The following is an 18,917-nucleotide window of genomic DNA, read 5'->3' on the forward strand; positions in this document are numbered from 1 at the left end:
CTATCTAGCCATCCATTCATCTATCCATCCATCCAACCATTTCCCAATGATTTTTATGTACTCCCACGAGACAGTCAAAACCAAAAGCAAGCAAGGTCTTCTGACTAACAATTCAGAACTTATGATTTTATGTAATTTTTTTCCAGCCTTAAGGAATTACTTACCTGGTGAAATACACTATTATTTCATTCACCTCAACTATTAATTTAAAAACAAAAAAGCCTGTAAACCACAGAAGCAAATTATCTTTCAATACATTTGAGAATTTAGTGCTAAGGTAAAAAAAAAAAAAAAAAAATTGCAATTCAGTTAATGGGAAACAAAGAAAGAAAATTTGAACATGGCTCTTTCTTCATACCTTCCAATAGTAGCTTTGCCTTCATTTTTCACTGATTGATAAATCTTTCTCTCTTCATCTGAAAGTGTAATGTGCTGAATAAATACTTTACGTTCTGGTAACTCCAAAACAGGCTTTCCTTTAATTTTGCTTGTCTTTGTTCTTCTAAGTGTGATATTTTTAATTAAGGACTGTAAACGCCTAGTTGGAAAAAAAAAGATTATTTAACTTTTTATTTCTACGTAACAAAAAAGAAAATTTTAACTTACTATCATCTTATAACCTGAGTAAAGCTTTTTACAAAAATCCCTGTTTGAGGTTTTATCCAATCTGATGCTCCCAGACTCAGTCTACAAACAGAAAATCATTATAAGTGCACTGAAATTTTGTCTCAACTAAATACCAATCATAAGTTTAAACTTCTTAAATCCTGTCTTCTTTTCTTAAGTGCTCTCTCCCTTTTTGTTCTAGTCATTAACTCTGAATTGTCTCATCAACTACATCATCAAATAGTCAAGGCTCAAATTCTTATGCTGTAATTACACGGTGCTTCATTAAATGTTGTAAGAATACAAATATGGGTGAGATCCTACCTTCCAGGAACCAAAATAAACAATTTTACTTGGTAAGTTAAAGAAAAGCTTTAAAAAAAATCTTATGTTCTAGCATATGAAAATCAACAATGTCATATGAAAATCAAAAGTAATTTTTGTAAGTAGTGAGTGTCCCCAAAATAAAAATATGATGTGAGAATTCAGGAGGGAGAAACACCATCTTAATTCCACAATCTTTACATCTCCCTCTGAGCATCAGAATTAAAGGAGGCATATCACCTCTTTAGGAATCGATGTATACTTCCCCAACAGTGAAATATAAATACAATTCCTTAACCTGAATTTAAATAGCTAGTTCTGAGAAGTCAAGTGGACAGTTATGCCAACTAAGATAGTGGCTTCTGAATCTTTTTCACTGTAACTCATAGTAAGAAACACACTGAAATCTGCCAAACATAAACACATATAACACAGATAAATACTTCTCAAAACAATACTTATCATGTATGATGAACTCTGAACTCTTATTTTCTCTTCTACTGTTTCATTTTCTGCTTTCAATGCTGACTACAACCTTTGTAACAACTTTATAACTCACTAATGGGTTCCAATTCCTCAGTTTAAAAATCACTGCTCTAAGACGAAAAATGAACCACATTAGCCTAGCACATGGCAAAAGGCTGTCACCAAGTTGAGTTTTCATTTATGTGCTCGACTTTTATCTGTGTCCACCAGAAACAACCATACGAAATATCCTCTCATAAAAACTTGTTGAAGTCACTATATATCACATCATTCAGTCATCACTCTACAAAACTATATGAATCATGGAAGTTTAAGGCTCATAGCATCCTTAAGGATACTGCTTTTCCTGTCACTGCTCAATCTATTAGTGGTGGCTTCAGAGGTAACAGCAACACAGAGACCACAAAGCTCTGCCTTTCCTTTCAGTCTGGCTAAAACAGGGAAAGAGTAGTTATTGGTAATTAGAAATCTTTGGTCTCTCCAAAAAAGTCACTATGGGATAAAAGTCAAAGGGATAAAGTACACACTTTTTTAGAAAGTGAAGTCAAGAGTCAAAAAGAGTAATAGAAGTGGCAATCAGTTCCACTGTCACTAATGAACACATCAGCTATAGTGCAATGACTTACCTAAGTCCTCCTTCATCTCCCATTGTGACGGGACGCTGTATTGTCCTATGCCACCATTCTCTATCAAGAAATGGTTTAAGTTTTAAAAAGGAGAGAAGAGACCACAAGTCCTTTAAAGAATTCTGGATAGGTGTACCTAAAAATAACAGGAAACTGTTAAAACTCCTCCTATTTCTTTTCTGGAAGTTCTGAAACCAAACCTGGGACTTCACGCATGCTAGGCAACCACTCTTAGCACTGGATCACATCCCCAGTCCCTATCGGCTCTTAAGAACATCTGTCCTGTACAACCCAACAAAACAGGTAAAACAGACACTGTATAAGCCCACCATGATCAGCTGTGCCTGAAGTCCTCTGTTAAACATATATACATCTCAAAATAGTTTTACTTTAACTTTTAGCTCTCACTTGTCAACTTAGGTGGGAGAAAAAGACTACAAACCCAGTAAACTCCACTTTATCTTCAATGTATACAATCTAGCTTATCTGGTTTTAAAATAAATAGCACTAGCAAGAAAAATAAGCAACTAATATAAATTTATATTCTGTTTCCCATCTTCCAATAAGGGTATCATGAATAGCAAACAGGCTCTAAGATGGACAATAGAAAAATCAAGATTCTGATTATAGGACTAAAGTGTCTACTCTTCCCTGAGGTTCAAGAATAAGCAGATTCCATAAATTAACTATGACCCCAAAGATGTTATATCATGGGCAACTATAAAGAACATTTCGAAACATTTGATTGAATCATTTCTATGATTAATTTTAGGGTAGACTCTTTAATCAAAGTTCACAAAGTTACACCCCACCAACTTACTTAACAATACGTTTTAAAGTTTCTTTCTTTTGCAGTATGGGGGCTTGAACCCAAGGTTTTCTGTATTAGATAAGCACTCTACCACTTATATCACAGTCCCCAAAATTAATTTTTTAAAAAATTTAACACAAGATACCCCCTTTTACCACTTTCATATTGGTTCTAACTAGAGTAACCAAGCAAGAGAAAAAAATAAAGTGCATCCAAATTGGAAAAGGGGTTTAAGACTGTCACTGTTAACAGAGGACATGGTTTTACACATAAAAAACCCCCAAGACTCCCACAGCACCTCCCCACCAAAAAACTTTTATAACAAATTAATGATTCAGCAAAGTTGCAGGATATAAAAATCAACATGCAAAAATCAGGAGCATTTCTGTATGGCAACAGCAAACTATCTGAAAAAAGAAATGGAAAAATCCCATTTACAACAGCTACAACCAACCAACCAACTTAGGAATAAATATAACCAAAGAGGCAAAAGGTGTCTACAAGGAGAACTAGAAAACAGTGATGAAACTGAAGAGGATACAAAAATAAAATGAAAAACATCCTGCCACAGATTGGAAAAACCAATACTGAGAAAATGTCCACAGCACCCAAAGTGATCTACAGACTCAATAAAATCTGTATCAAAATGCCAAAGACATTCTTCACAGATCTAGAAAAGAAAAATATATTCTAAAATTCACATGGAATCACAAACTCCTGAACAGCCAAAGCAATCTTGAGCAAAAAGAACAGAGCAGAAGGACTACACCACCCGACTTCAACCATCAACCAAAAAGCTGTAATAATCAAAATAGCATCACACTGGCATAAAAACAGATACACAGGCCAGTGGAACAGAACAGAGAGCAGAGGTGCTGAGACCAGGCACAAGAAAAGGGCCTTTTCAATAAATGATGCAGGGAAATTTGGAAATCCCTGTGCAGAAGAATGAAACTAGACTAGACCCCTATATCTTACCAGTTTAAAAAATCAACTTGAAATGGATTGAAGACTTAAATGCAAGACCTAGAACTCTTAGAAGAAAACATGTAAAATGTTTCAGGACACTGAAATGAGCAAAGATTTTCTTTCTTTTTTGTTTTGGATAAGATCCCCAAAGCACAGGAAACAAAATAAAAAATAGACAAATAGAATTAACATGAAGGTAAAAAGCTTCACACAACAAAGGAAACAATCATCAGTGAAGAGACAACCTACAGAACGGAAAAAATTATCTGAAACTCTGTATGTGACAAGGGTTGGTATCCAGAATATATAAGGAACTCCAGAAATTAACAGTAAAAGAAAAAAAATATTTTTAAATGGGCAATACATCTAAGTAGACATTTCCCAAAAAAAGATACAAAAATTCCTAGCAGGTATATGAAAAATATGTTCAACATCATTATTCACAAAAGAAATGCAAATAAAAACCATAAGGAGACATTGCCTCACTTCATTCAGAATGACTATGAGCAAAGACAAAAGACAAATCCTGGCAAGGACACGGGAAAAGAAAGCCCTTGAGCACTGTTAGTGGGAATGCAAATTAATACAGGCGTCACGGAATATGGAAAACAATATGGAATACAGAGCTGATCTCACAGAAGTGGTGACCAGAGGCTGAGGAGAGGAGCAGGCTGCGGGCAGCGTAAGCTTCCTCAGTGGGTTCTAAGGTACAGCTAGAAGTTAGTTCTGGGGGGACTACAATGTTAATATTCTCCAAAACAGTCAAAAGAAAGGATTTTGTTTTCACCAAGGAAGATAAAAGATTAAGGAGCTAGATAAGTTTACCCTGATTTGATTTTACAATGTATATGTATCTTGAAATATCAATGGTACCCCATAAATATTATAATACTTACATGTCAATTTTAAAAAGGAATCAAAAAAGATGTAAGGTAAAAATAAGTTTAATGCTATGATTACCTGTCAACACCCATCTCCTTTCTGCTTCTAAATCAAGTACAGCTTTTGTCTGCTGAGCATTTGGATTTCGTATGGCATGGCCTTCATCCAGGATCACTCTTAACCACCTTATGCTATGTAATGGACTATCACCTTTAGTCTGAAATGAATGAATGGGTTGTGAGAGTTAAAAAAAAAAAAAAAAAAAAAAACCCAGGAAAGTAACACAGTACTTCATATAATTTGCTTAATAATAATTGCTGCTATTTTTTGACATCAACACTTACTATGTGCCCACCACTGCTTTTAATTCAAGAACTATACACATTAAAGTACTGAATACTCACAAGCTGAGAGCATTATTATAGGTAAGAACACTGAAGCCCAAGGCACTAAGGATGTTGGCCAAAGAACCATCACTAGGCAGTCGCAGAGCCTGCCCTCAAATCCATGTCTAGCTCTCTGCAGAATCACACTGGCGGATGCCCTGAACTGTTCTGCCTCAGATTTACACACAATGATGATAAAAAATTGTAAGAATTCTTCCAATGTAACAACCTTGATTTCTTTTATATAAAGGTAACATTCTTACCAGAAGTCTAAAATTAGTTTTTCCTCCATCTTGTCTTTTTTTAGGACTACTTATTGGTGCTTAGTAATTATACATAGTGGTGAATTCACTGTTACATATTTGTACTTACACACAATATAATAATATAATTTGGACAATTTTGTTCCCGAGTACCTCCCCTCCTCCCTCCCCCATTTCCTTTCTCTGTTCTACTGATCTCCCTTCTATTTTCATGAGAACACTGAAATTGTGACTAAAAGGTATTTTCAAAAAAGTTTTAACTGAATGACTTGAATTATGTAAGTAAACAACAATTAGATTCCTAAAAGAATCAGGAAACTCATTAACTGCAGCTGCAGAAAAAGCTTATGTTTAAACCAAAATACTAATCAAATCATTATGACAGAAAACGATTTTCCAGGATAAAAAATAATTCATTTATAAACTGCTACATTTGTTACAAATCCAAAGTTAAAATTTTAACTAAAAATGTCCTAAATGGAAAACATTCCCAAATTAGTATCTAAAGAAAATACAATCCTCCCTTTTTTGACCAAGTATTTTTAAAAGATTCTAATTATTTTCTACACACTAAGAATTAGGAAAAAAAGTATAGTTTGCATTTTAGAACACATTAGAAACCTGAAGAATAACAGTCCTTAAATTCAACCTTAAATCTTTAAATATCAGCATACTTACTCCATAGTCATGGGTTAAAATGTTGTATGTAGTCAAAACAATATCCTGTTTTGAAAGCAAGGTTGGGTCTCTAATACGATCAGGACCATAATAAACATAAAAATTCAAGTGCACTTCTGATTTTATATGTTGTCCAAACTGGTCCTAGAAGAAAATGAGAAATATTTTTAATGATGTATTATGTAGATAAGAAATACAGTCCTGGCAGTAGTGTCACAAATCAAGCTACCAAAATTGCATGAAATAAATTTCTCTGTAATCAAAACTAATGAAGATAATAATGACAACTATTAATTATTATTACGTCGTCAGGAAAACTGACACATATAGTAGTATATTACATATATTCTGCCTGGGCCTACCAGAAATAAGCCATTCCATTTTAAAGGAAAAAAAAAGTTATCAAGCTTCTTTCAAACAGAAATTAGCATTTTTAAAATTTAATGTTTTAATAAAAATGCTTTTCAATGCTTTCAATGAGTTATGAGACTAATATCAAAATTAAACATAAAAAGAACAGCAACTATTATTTCCAAGGAAGTAGGGCGAGATTCAAGCACAGTACCCGTTCTTTCGTTCACTTTAGCAGGCCTGCTATCTGACAAGTATCGACCACAACAATGGTGCAGCTGAAAAGGGGAAAATAAGAAACTGTCCCTGCCTTGTGGCCTTTCGTTTTGTTTTCATAAAACATAAAAACAAGAGACCTGGAAGATTTTAAGGAAAAAAAAAAATTAGGATTAGAATGCACAACAAAAATAGAAGGTGGTCAGGCAGCATGCCTGTCAATATTGAGAGTGCTCTCACGCGTGTATTGGGAGAAAGGGTGTCACACTTCAGCAAAGAAAAGATGCAAATGTGTCCAGCTTCTGGTAATTATTAAAACTTTCTGAGTAAATGCAGATCTCATTAAATGCCTCATAATTTTAAAAAATACCATGCCTTAAAGGATAGAAGAAAAAGCAGACTTAACAGGAAGCAGAAAAAAGGCAGAGAAACAGTGGTTGGAAAGTTTGGGTAGCAAAGACACAACCTGAGAGCCAAAGGTCAGATTTCAAGAAGGAATACAAGGATGACTTTTAATTTGTAATTCATGTTCATTCTTTCTCTACTTCAAAAGGTTTAGAGATGAGTTACAAAATTAGACGCACAGAGAAAGGGGCTCAGTGGCCACCACAAGGAGGTCCAAGAAGGTCTCTCAAACGCTTCCAGAGCAGGTGAGAGTAAACCCAGACCACTGTGGTTTAAAGAGAGCTTGCAACATGAAACAGAACAGGAAAAACGCAAAGAAGTAAACGTGAAATATGAAGAGATAAACGTAAAAATATGGAGAGAATTTTCATCAGGAAATCTGACAGAGAAGAAATCTAGTATTGAGAAAGAATTCTACATGAACACTCTGAATCAGAGGGTGGTGATACAACAGCACAGCGTACTTGTGAAAGGGTTAGATTGAGAATAAGACAAAACCCACTTTTCTGGAGCAAGAACTACCACTGCCGTGTTTCTAGATACTGTGCCAGGTACTACATGTATACCTACGTCCTCTCCACAGAAAACGACAGGCTAAGTGTTGAGGTGGACCCAAAAGCTCCTACTACTACAGGGGTATTCAGAGGTAAAATGAAGAGATCATAAGCTGTAACCTAATCAGTCCATCCTAATTTGAATGGGTGGGTGGCAACCATATGCAGGTGGGGCGTGGCTGGAGGAGGTGGGGGGAGCATCATCCTCCCTATGGGTCTGTCACCCCATCCCTCTGCTTCCTGCCCACCATGAGCTGACAGCTGTCCTCTGCTGGGACCTTCCCCATGACATGTTGTCTCAGAGTAATGGACTCAGCCATCTGGGGACTGAGACCTCTAAAACCACAAGTCCCAAATAAACTTTCCCTTCTCTAAGCTGTTCTTCTCAGGTGTTTTGGTCATAGCAAAGAAAAAGCTGACTAAAACATTAAGCAACACGTCCAAATATCCAGAATTAATATGTGGTAGAAGAGGGACTGTCCCCAGGCCTTAATCCCTTAACTGGATTATTCTCCTTATTTGGAGGGGGGGAAAAAAGAAAAATAAGTTTCCACCTGCTCTTTAAAACATTTTGTCGCTTACTTGAGAGAGGGCAGACTGTTGAGAAACTGGAAAGCTCTTTACCTCCAACCCCTACATGCCCAACCACCCCTCATTCCTTTCCATTTTCATGTAACCTCAGTAGACAAGACTTTGGAAGTTTCATTTACTAAGTTAATATTGCTCAAACTTTTGGTTTCCAAATATAAAATTATAAAGAAATACTGATAACCCAGTTTTACACTACATCCCCACATACCACGCCTTTGAAGAATCACCATTACACTGTGTGTGCTTCCATTAGTATTTTTAAGCCTCACCACACAGCCATTCAGGGGTGCAGGCCCTGCCCTCCCAGGAGAAACCAAGCATCAAAAGAAAGAGAAAGTTGTATTCAAAACAAAAAAGAGGAAGAGATCACTAAAACTCATCCAGTCCTAAGAGGAAAATGGATGCACTGAGAGAAGAGGTGTCATCATTTCCTTTTTGTAAAACAAACCAAAAACTTAAACAGAGAAGCCCTGTCATGGAAGTCAAGTCTGCATAAAGTGAAGAAGAAATACGTTACGCCAATACCTAAGGAATACATGAGGTCAAGAAGAAACACGTGCAGTCGAGAACAGGCCCAGAAGTTGACAATTCGCTAATCACCAACTTTTCCAATGCAATTCCGACCACTGGAGGCAGCAGCCCGAGGACCACGAGGAGAGAGTAAGAGAGGCACCAAGCAGACCAACCCTGAGGTCTGGCAGTGACCAAGAGCAGGGGAGCAGCAACCAAGGTGAGGGCTCCTCAGAGGAGCGCACAGGAACATAAAAAGACCCGGCGCGCCTCATGACCGCCCGAGGGAAGAGGATGAGTTATCAAGTGGGGGAAGAGCAAGGGCAAAGTGCACACCAAGGTACAGTCTCAAAGAGAGGTGCGAGAGTTCCTCCTCTCACATGAAAGGGGAGACAGAGCAGACAACCTCGGAGGCTACAGGAATGCAAGTGCACACCCAGTGGACGCTCACTGTGCTTCCGAAAGACTCATTACTTCATTACAGTATGAGGCCTGAAGCTCCAACTGCCAAAGAAGCAGGCTGCTCCTAACACTTGCACATAAAAGTGATTCTGTTCCAATGTTATGACTTGGAAGAGAAAAGCAATCTGTGGGGTGGGGGTGGGGGACACGAACTCCTCTGGTGGGCAACCTTGAACGCACAGGCTCAAGAGTCCCAGTGTTGGACACTGCACCCAAGTTCCATCATGGGCTTCCTGGGTAACCTTGGGCAAGTTACTTAACCTCTCTGTTTCAATTTGATCACCTAATAAATGAGAATACTAGTTGTGAGGATTAATGAGAACAATCTATAAAAAGAACTTAAGAACAAACCAAGCAGACAGGAGTTCTTTGTGTTATAAAAATAAATTACCATGAATGGAATTATCAGAAAAGGAAGGTCTGATAGTAAGTTGGTAAATATGGTGGAATCTTAAATTATATATCCTTTCCTTTCAGGGAACAAAAGTGGCAAAGGCAAAAATATAAATCAAATTTCACATCAGAAGTTCTTTACCATAAATCTCCAAAGAAAAATTACTTTGACTCAGCAGACATAATCTCAATTCGCCTAACACATAAAATCATGACAAAGCATATTTCTTTTGTTTTTTTTTTGTACTGGGGATTGAACTCGGGGCACTTCACCACTGAGCCACATCCCCAGCCCTATTTTGTACTTTATTTAGAGACAGGGTCTCACTGAGGTGCTTAGCGCCTCACCATTGCTGAAGCAGACTTTGAACTTGCGATCTCCTGCCTCAGCCTCCCTGGCTGGGGGATTACAGGTGTAAGTATACTTCTAACAGAATACATTTAATAAGACAAATATAAATTACACCACATTTTAAACAATGGCTTCAAAAACTTACAATCCAGTTGCTTAACACAGACAGTGGGCAGATAATCAGTGTTGTTCTTGGCCTCTCTTCAACATCAGTTTTCTTTGAACCCTCCACTGCAGATGCTCCTAAGGAGAAATCATTGACAATGATTTTGCGGGGGGGGGGGACACGTCAGTAAGGAGGTAGCAATCATCTGCCCCATGAGAAGAGAAACTGAGCAGAATTAAAACGAAGCAGCCATGAAGGAATAGGGACTCGATTTTGCTCTGTCACTTTAAAAACCTAAAGCCCCAGAGAGTGCTTATCAGAAGAGCAGAAGACTGTGCCCAGGGACGCTCGAGGAGGCAGCCTGCACCGCTGCCCGGTGTCCACAGTACTCATTCTGTCAGATCTGCTCTTACGGCTCCTGACTCTCGCAGCGTCTGCACTCCAGGCTGCCCCAAGTGAGCTCTACTCTGCCACTCCAACTGCATCCCTCCCTGTTCCACAGGGCAGGTCTCTAACCAACAGGACACAGTCAGAACGACTCAGGTGCTTACACGCCAGTGGAGGAGGTGGGCCGCAGATGTACTCAGTGACGCCAGGCAGTGACAGACACAAAGAAAAAGATTAAACATGACGTGAGACAGAAATTGTGGGCTGGAGGAGGTTTGAGAGGGAGGGCTAAGGAGGGTGCCGCATTCTGGGTGACAATCCCTAAGAAAACCAAGTGGAGCAAGAAAGCGAGCTGAGAACATAGCCAGGAACGCTGAGCTGGACACCAAAGTCCCACAACAGCAGCTGATAAAAGCAGAGAAGTGAGACATGTCTGCTGAAATGCCGAGTGGACAACAGATGAGACCAAGGGGCAGAGACATGAACTGCCCCAGATCTCCGTGACCTCAGGTCAATCTCTTTCCATGTCAACTGCTCACTCTTAAGCAATGTTTTCATATTAACTACAAAACACAAACTTATCATAAAGATCGCTAATTTTCTTCAATGAAAAGCAAATTTTAATCATAACAAAAATAAACATCATAATTTAATCCAAATCAAATTAAGCAATTATACTCTAAAGCACCCATAAATCACTTTGCGTCTTCACTAGAGACTACCTCTGCTTCCAGAAGGGACCCCATCGTATTTTTGCCCTTTAAAAAAGTACAATGGGAAAAGGCACTGAAGGAAAAGACATCACCATGTGGCTTTTCCCCTTTTCTCTATTTTCTAAACTTCTTTAATATGGCCTTATAACTTTTGTAATTTAATTTTTCATTAAAAAATATAAAAAAAACAAAAACTGGAAAACTAGCAGATTCACTTACCTCTTTTCAGCGTTTTCTTCTTTGTTGTAGGGCTGGGTGAAGTGAGTGCGCATGCGAACGCTGCGTCCTCTTTGACCTTGGAAGACCCTGCTGAAGGAAAACCACAGAGGATCAGACTCTTTACAACAAACTCTTTCCTGTGCTTTATGAGAGGAAATGGAATACCATTTTTACACTCTGTAACAAGCCTATATTATTGAATAAAACTATCTGGTAACAAAAACTGTCACCTCTGACAATAAGCATGTGTCTCTAGCTCAGAGAGGAGATGCAATCACTCATGGTACGAAAGTGTGAGCCTGCTCTCGGGTGGAAAAATTTTTTCAAGGAAACAGATGTTTGACTCTTAATAACAAGATTACTAAATTTTCAGATCAGTTCAATGATGATCACTTAATTTTCAAATGCAATACAATTTCTTAATTCAGGACAACAATATGATCTGAATTAAAGGAGAATAAAGTAAACAATGTTACTTTAGAGATGCCAGGCAGAGTGGCACAGCCTGTAATCCCAGCATTTTGGGAGGCTGAGGCAAGAGGACTCCAAGTTGGAAGCCAGTCTCAGGAACTTACCAAGACCCTGTGACCCTGTCTCAGTTTTTATTTAAAAATAAAAAGGACTGAAAGAATACTGAGTGGTAGGGCAACTCTGGGGTTCAATCCCCAACATAGGGGACAATCCCCAGCTGTGTGTGTGTGTGTGTGTGTGTGTGTGCGCGCGCGCGCGCGTATGCGGAGGGCTGGGATGTTTTAAGGTTAGAGAAAAGAAATAAAAATACTAATTATTTTACTATTTACATCTGTTTAAGGGAATATTACCAAAAAGGCACTCCCAACCTAACTGTTAATTACTACTTATACATAAAAATATAAGTTATTTTATAAGTAGTAAAAAGTATTTTAAGTTGATCTAAGTATGACCCCTTATATTTTTGTTTGAAACTATTCATTGAATTTTCCTTATTTAATTCATTTAACACATATGAAGTTCTATGAACTGTTCAAATGTAATACAGCAGCAAAGTTGAAGATGTATTCATAAAAATTTCCAAGCTTCAGAGATGCAAACCAATGTGTTTTGCTTTAATAATCCTTCAATGTGGATTATGAATATTGAGAAGATACTGTACACACATACCTTTTGCCCTACTTTTAGTCTCTGATTGTACATTTTTCAATTTGCCTAAAACAAAACCAAAATAAACATTAAAATGGGCATACAAGACTGAAATACAGGACATATTAACCAATCCAACCCACTACACATTACCTTTCATTTTCTGTGGCAATTCACTTGCTTCAATTTCCTCTGAATCACTGCTTTCCACGTACTGGACAGTAAGTTTTCTTCTAAAATTAAGTACACACAAAGAAAATCAATCCAAAACAAAATGGGATATAACAATGTTTAGTAAATGCAATTCAAATGCTTTGTCATGTCACTGTTTATTTTTTGAAAAATTTTTGAGAAAGATCTTATTTGACTTATAAAAGTCAAATCTGTTGAAAACATACTGCTTTCATAACCATATGCATTTTATTTACAAAGTACAGTATAATTACTGTTAAATTTGAAAAATTAAGTCTAAAAAATCATTCTAATAATGAGTTTAATACTTCAGAGTTCAAATAAAACGTTTATTTAAAACTAGAACAAAAAAAAAAAAAAAAGGTTCTTATCAAAGAAAATCCTTCTAATATAAAGAAATAAGCAACCAAAGGCAAAACTGATTCATCCATGATGGAAAATTTCCTAAATTTCGTGTAGAACATGTAACTGGTTAGTGGCTGGAGCAATGACCCTGGAGTGATTCAAACCACTGACATTCAAATCCTCATCTGCCACTACTTTGCTATGGAGACTTTAAGCAAGTCGCCTTATGTTCTCCTAAGCAGCAGTTTCCTCAGTCAGAGAGGGAGCAGGAAGGTCTCCCACAGGGTGACAGCGAGCCTGCTGTGCAGCTGGCACAATCCACCAACTGCAGGGGTGTGCAGCCTCCTGTCCTCACCACTGCACGGCCAGTCCTTTCACCTGGTGAAGCCCACCTAACGGCACCTGTAGCCAGGTTCACAGTTCCCACCCATGAGACTTGAGATTTATTTAGATAAGAAGAAAACCGACGAGTACGGGTTCCGAGTTCAGTTCCGATGGGTATCAATGGCAGACTGATCATCCACACCAGTCAAGAGACTGTGGTTGGCAGGAGAGCCGGCAGAACTCGACATGGAATCACACTTCAGACCCCACAGCAAACTGTGGGACAAAAGCCATATGTGCACATCCTTCAGAGGTAAATAAAGTTGTTACGTTAAGACTCGAGGTGGGATCAGAGGGTAGGATGTATTTTACTAAAATTCTTCCCATATTGTAGCCTAAGTCAGTACGATACTCTCCACAACTATCTAAAGTCTTATTTCCATTACAGGTGAACTGAAAAAATCTGAAACGAGCAAAGAGTGGTTTTGTAAGTCATCCAGTAAATATTCTGCAGTGTTCATCTCCTAAAATCTATTAAGAAAAGTCTTCTAAAGTCTCAACAAAAACAAAAACTCAGGAGCTAGATCTGAATTACCAGGTGAAAGAAATAAGGAAAGAAGTGATGGTAGAATGGTGAGTGATCGTTAACAATTCACTTCTTATGCAGATCAAGATTACTTTTTTTCCAACTAATAAAAATGAGAACGGTCTCTATCTAACCAAGTCATAGTGACTGGCAATTAGAAATAAAATATTTGAAATAACTATGTAAATGAGATATAATGGTCATCTTTCTTTCCTATATGTAAAAAAAACAGTTTAAATAAAAATGTTTCATATAATCAAACCTCGAAAGGAGTTTACCTTTTGGGGCGAGAGCTAGACAATTCTGACGTGGAATACTTATTCTTCTCCTTGATATGTGAAATACTGGGTTCTTCACTACATCTAGATCTTTCTATTTCAAAGAAAAAGTCAAATACACAGATAATTATCCAATTGTCTTAAACCAGCATCCTCCCCTCTTAAAATCTTGGTTTTTCAAATACTGATCTTCAGTTTTCTCAACACTCACTCCTTTCAAATGCTCTATCTTCTCGGTGAAACAGACAGTGGCTACGTTTCTCTCAACCTAGAACCCAGTCCTTCCCCAGGTGTCACCCAGCCAGTTCCCAGGCTGGCTGACTTCCTCTGTACCAGCAAGGCAGCTGAGAGCTGCTGGGGCAGGGGTCCCTGAGGCAGAGCAGAATCCCACACAGCTGCTGCTGACATCGGCAGCTGCCGCTGTCACTGTCACTTACCAACGCCTTCCTCCAGTTCTCGCAGCCATTCTGACCACAGGACCTGCACCCTCTGCCTGGCTCTGTCCTCACATCTGGATCGCCTGTCCCTCACAAGGAAAGGCAGCGCCTCCACCGATCCAGTCCCACCCTTCTTTTTCTATCGCCTTACTCGTTTCCCTACTTCCTCCACTCTCCCCCTTTGCTTTAATGTCAACTCATCCAACTGTCCTCATGCCCGTCTTCTTCCGCAGGCCTGTGAAGCATTCTCTTCGTTATATCCCCAAACCTTCCAACCTACAGCTTTCTTTCCTACCAAAAAAAAAACCAAAAACCAAAAACCAAAAAACCCAAACCCCACCTTCAACTTTGTTCTCTCTCAAAAATGTTTTCCTATGTATTGTTCCTCTCCCAAATTTTAGTACAGTTACTACCAAACAGTCACCTTATTCTTACCTAAAATGCGCTCAGTCTCACAATGCTTTAACCTATCTTCAGAAAGGGATTCTGTGAAGTCACATCACTGCCAAGTCCACAAGTCTCTCTTCATTTCTCCTCTGACTTCAGAATGTGGCTCTAACCTATCTTTCTAGCTTTATCTGCTGCTATTCTTGTGCAATGCATTATAAATAACATGAAATACACTGAGCCCAGAACAAAACATACTTATTGTCCTTCCATGGGATTATGTTTTTCAACCAAAAATGTTCTTCCCAGCTTTCTGACCTGTGTAGTCACCCAGTCACCTCTGTAATGAAACCTTTATTGAAAACCAATCCTCATGAGGTCATTCAAAAAGAGATCCTAAATTTTTGTACAATAAAGCCAAAATTACAATTATAAGGTTGGAAAAATATAAAGCAAGTATCAGGTCATATTTAAAATTGATGCTTACCTTTGCTTTGCCCATCTGCCTTTTCACTGGAACTGTTTCCTCCAAGTTTCTCAGACTCATCTTTAACATTACATTCCTTACATTCCTGGGTGAAAAAGCATTATTTACTGGTGCTATCCGTTTTGTTTGTTTGGTTTTGGTACCCAGGACTGAACCCTCTGAGCCACATCCCCAGTCTGTAATTTTTTTTTTTTTGAGACAGGGTCTGCTAAGTTGTTTAGAAACCTTGTTTCTGAGGTTGGTCTGATACTCCTGCCTCAGCATCCTGAGTCACTGGGATTACAGGGGTCTGTCACCGCACCAGCCTAGTAACAGTTTTAAACAGATTTAAAGATCCTGTCCTGCACTGCTTTACCTCATGTAAGCAAAGACATTACTTTTCTCTTGAAATCCCGGGACAGGAAGATGCAGCAGTGCAGGTCCCAGAGAGCCTCCACTCTTACCCTAGCAGAGGTTTCCAGTCAGCCCTGCTTTTCCACTTTCTCTCCGTGTGTACCCTTTTTTCAAATTGCATTAATGTATACATGAATTCAAAAAAAAAATACTATAAAAGTGGAATTTTAAACACGGCATAAAAATCTTATTAAAGTTCTACTAAAACTGTGGTTGGAGCTGGGGTAGAACTTAGTAGAACACTTGCCTAGGACACAAGGCCCTGGGTTTAATCCCTAGCACTGGGGGGTGGGGTGGGGGGATTGGTTGAAAAGAACCAGCCCCTTCTAATGGTACCAGTCTCAACAAATTAAAATCAAAAACATTTTCAGAGATAAATATTAACTGGAAGAGTTAATAGTTAACTTTTCTTTTCCCTCCCTCCCTCCCTCCCTCTCACTTCTCTCTGATACTCCTAGGGCTTGAACCCAGGAACTTTTCTTTTCCCTCCCTCCCTCCCTCCCTCTCACTTCTCTCTGATACTCCTAGGGCTTGAACCCAGGCCTCCTTGCACATGCTAGCCAAGCAGACAAGTTCTCTACCACTGAGCCACATTCCCAGCCCTTTGCATTTTATTTTGAGACAGTCTCACTAAATTGCCCAAGTTGGCCTTGAATTGTGTGATCTTCCTGCCTCAGCCTCCCCAGCAACTGGGATTACAGGCATATGCCACCATGTCCAGTTTGGATACCTAATTTTTAATGCATTAGCTCTAAGAAGATGTTAAAAATGATTTTTGTCAATTTTCCAATCAAGTCTTCAATCTAGTGCAATCATTAAATTAACAGTATACAAACTATAATCCCAAAATTCATAAACATGTAAAGGATGTCCTTTACATTACTCATTATGTTATTCTGCACAGCAAGCATATTCTTCAGAGTTCAAAGACATATGAACAAGAGCAAGCAATTATGAAATTCATCTGGAAGAATAAGAAACCCAGAATAGCTAAAGCAATCCTTAGCAGAAAGAGCGAAGCAGGGTGTATCGCAATACCAGATCTTCAACTCTTCTACAAAGCAATAGTAACAAAAACGGCATGGTATTGGTACCAAAATAGACAGGTAGATCAATGGTATAGAATAGAGGACACGGACACAAACCCAAATAAATACAATTTTCTCATACTAGACAAAGGTGCCAAAAATATGCAATGGAGAAAAGACAGCCTCTTCAACAAATGGTGCTGGGAGAATTGGAAATCCATATGCAACAGAATGAAACTAAACCTATATCTCTCACCATGCACAAAACTAAACTCAAAATGGATTAAGGACCTCGGAATCAGACCAGAGACCCTGCAGGTTATAGAAGAAAAAGCAGGTCCAGATCTTCAACATGTCAGCTTAGGACCAGACTTCATCAACAGGACTCCCACAGCACAAGAAATAAAAGCAAGAATCAATAACTGGGATAGATTCAAACTAAAAAGCTTTCTCTCAGCAAAGGAAACTATCAGCAATGTAAAGAAAGAGCCTACAGAGTGGGAGAAAATCTTTGCCAATCCATAGTTCAGGTAGAGCACTAATCTCCAAAATCTATAAAGAACTCAAAAAACTGTACACCAAGAATGCAAATAACCCAATCGACAAATGGGCTAAGGAAATGAACAGACACTTCACAGATCTACAAGCAATCAACAAACTTATGAAAAACTGTTCAACATCTCTAGTAATAAGAGAAATGCAAATCAAAACTACCCTAAGATTCCATCTCACCCCAATTAGAATGGTGATTATCGAGAATACAAGCAACAACGGGTGTTGGCAAGGATGTGGGGAGAAAGGTACACGTATACATTGCTGGTGGGGCTGCAAATTAGTGCAGCCACTCTGGAAAGCAGTGTGGAGATACCTTAGAAAACTTGGAATGGAACCACCATTTGACCCAGCTATCCCACTCCTTGGCCTATACCCAAAAGACTTAAAATCATCATACTACAGAGATACAGCCACATCAATGTTCACAGCTGCTCAATTCAGAATAGCCAGATTGTGGAAACAACCTAGATGCCCTTCAATTGATGAATGGATAAAGAAACTGTGATTGATATGTGTGTATACACACACACACACACACACAATGGAATATTACTCAGCCATAAAGAATGATAAAATTATGGCATTTGCAGGCAAATGGATGAAATTGGAGAATATCATGCTAAGTGAGATAAGCCAATCTCAAAAAACCAAAGGACGAATGATCTCCTTGATAAGTGGATGATGACACATAATGGGGGGTGGGAGGGGTTAGTGTTAGGGTAAGAGGGTTAGGGAGGGGGGCAAGAATGGAGGAAGGAAGGACTGTACAGAGGGAAAAGAGGGGTGGGAGGGGTGGGGAGAAGGGAAAAAAATAACAGAATGAATCAAACAACATATCCTATGTAAATTTATGATTACACAATTGGTATGCCTTTACTCCATGTACAAACAGAGAAACAACATGTATCCCATTTGTTTACAATAAAAAAAAGACATATGAACAGTCAACAAATACATGAAATAATGTTCCACAACTCTAGCTATCAGAGAAATGCAAATCAAAACTTCACTGAGATTTCACCTTACTCCAATCAGAATGGCAATTGTCATGAATACAAGTAATAATAAATGTTGGCAAGGATGTGGGGGAAAAGGGTACACTCATATATCGTTGGTGGGATTGTAAATTAGTGCAGTCACTCTGAAAAGCAGTTTGGAAATTCCTTAAAATCCACTGTTACATTCTTGAGGGCAATTGGTAATATCTCAAGGGTCTAAGTGTTCATAATCTTTGACCTCATCAATAATTTCTAATAATCTAACACCTCGCCTCTCTGAAAAAACTAGGAATGGAACCACCATTTGACCCAGTTATCCCACTCCTCAGTTTACACCCAAAGAAGTTCAAATCGGCATGCTAATACAATAGTGACACAGCCTCATCAATGTTTACAGGAGTTCAATTCATAGCAGTTCAATTCACTAAATAGCTAAGCAATGGAACCAACCCAGGTGCTCTTCAACAGATGAATGGTTAAAGAAATTGTGGTATATAT

At 38.4% G+C, this 18,917-nt stretch overlaps 1 protein-coding gene across 5 annotated transcripts in view; it reads right to left on the reverse strand.

Annotated features, from left to right (window-relative positions):
- Positions 1-18,917, reverse strand: part of HLTF (helicase like transcription factor) — a 51,083-nt gene that overhangs the window by 14,581 nt on the left and 17,585 nt on the right. For 3 of the 5 annotated variants that reach the window (XM_079100500.1, XM_079100502.1, XM_079100499.1), the window contains exons 9-18: positions 15,446-15,530; positions 14,135-14,228; positions 12,563-12,642; positions 12,431-12,475; positions 11,291-11,380; positions 10,011-10,108; positions 6,032-6,175; positions 4,783-4,921; positions 2,043-2,178; positions 359-538 (exon numbers count right to left, since the gene is read on the reverse strand). In XM_079100500.1, coding sequence (XP_078956626.1) covers positions 359-538; positions 2,043-2,178; positions 4,783-4,921; positions 6,032-6,175; positions 10,011-10,108; positions 11,291-11,380; positions 12,431-12,475; positions 12,563-12,642; positions 14,135-14,228; positions 15,446-15,530 — 1,091 coding nt within the window. The remainder of the gene's footprint in view (positions 1-358; positions 539-2,042; positions 2,179-4,782; positions 4,922-6,031; positions 6,176-10,010; positions 10,109-11,290; positions 11,381-12,430; positions 12,476-12,562; positions 12,643-14,134; positions 14,229-15,445; positions 15,531-18,917) is intronic. The other 2 variants (XM_079100503.1, XM_079100501.1) reach the window with 1 other exon arrangement.

Source organism: Sciurus vulgaris (assembly GCF_902686455.1).
Source record: "Sciurus vulgaris genome assembly, chromosome: 10".
Classification (NCBI taxonomy): domain Eukaryota; kingdom Metazoa; phylum Chordata; class Mammalia; order Rodentia; family Sciuridae; genus Sciurus; species Sciurus vulgaris.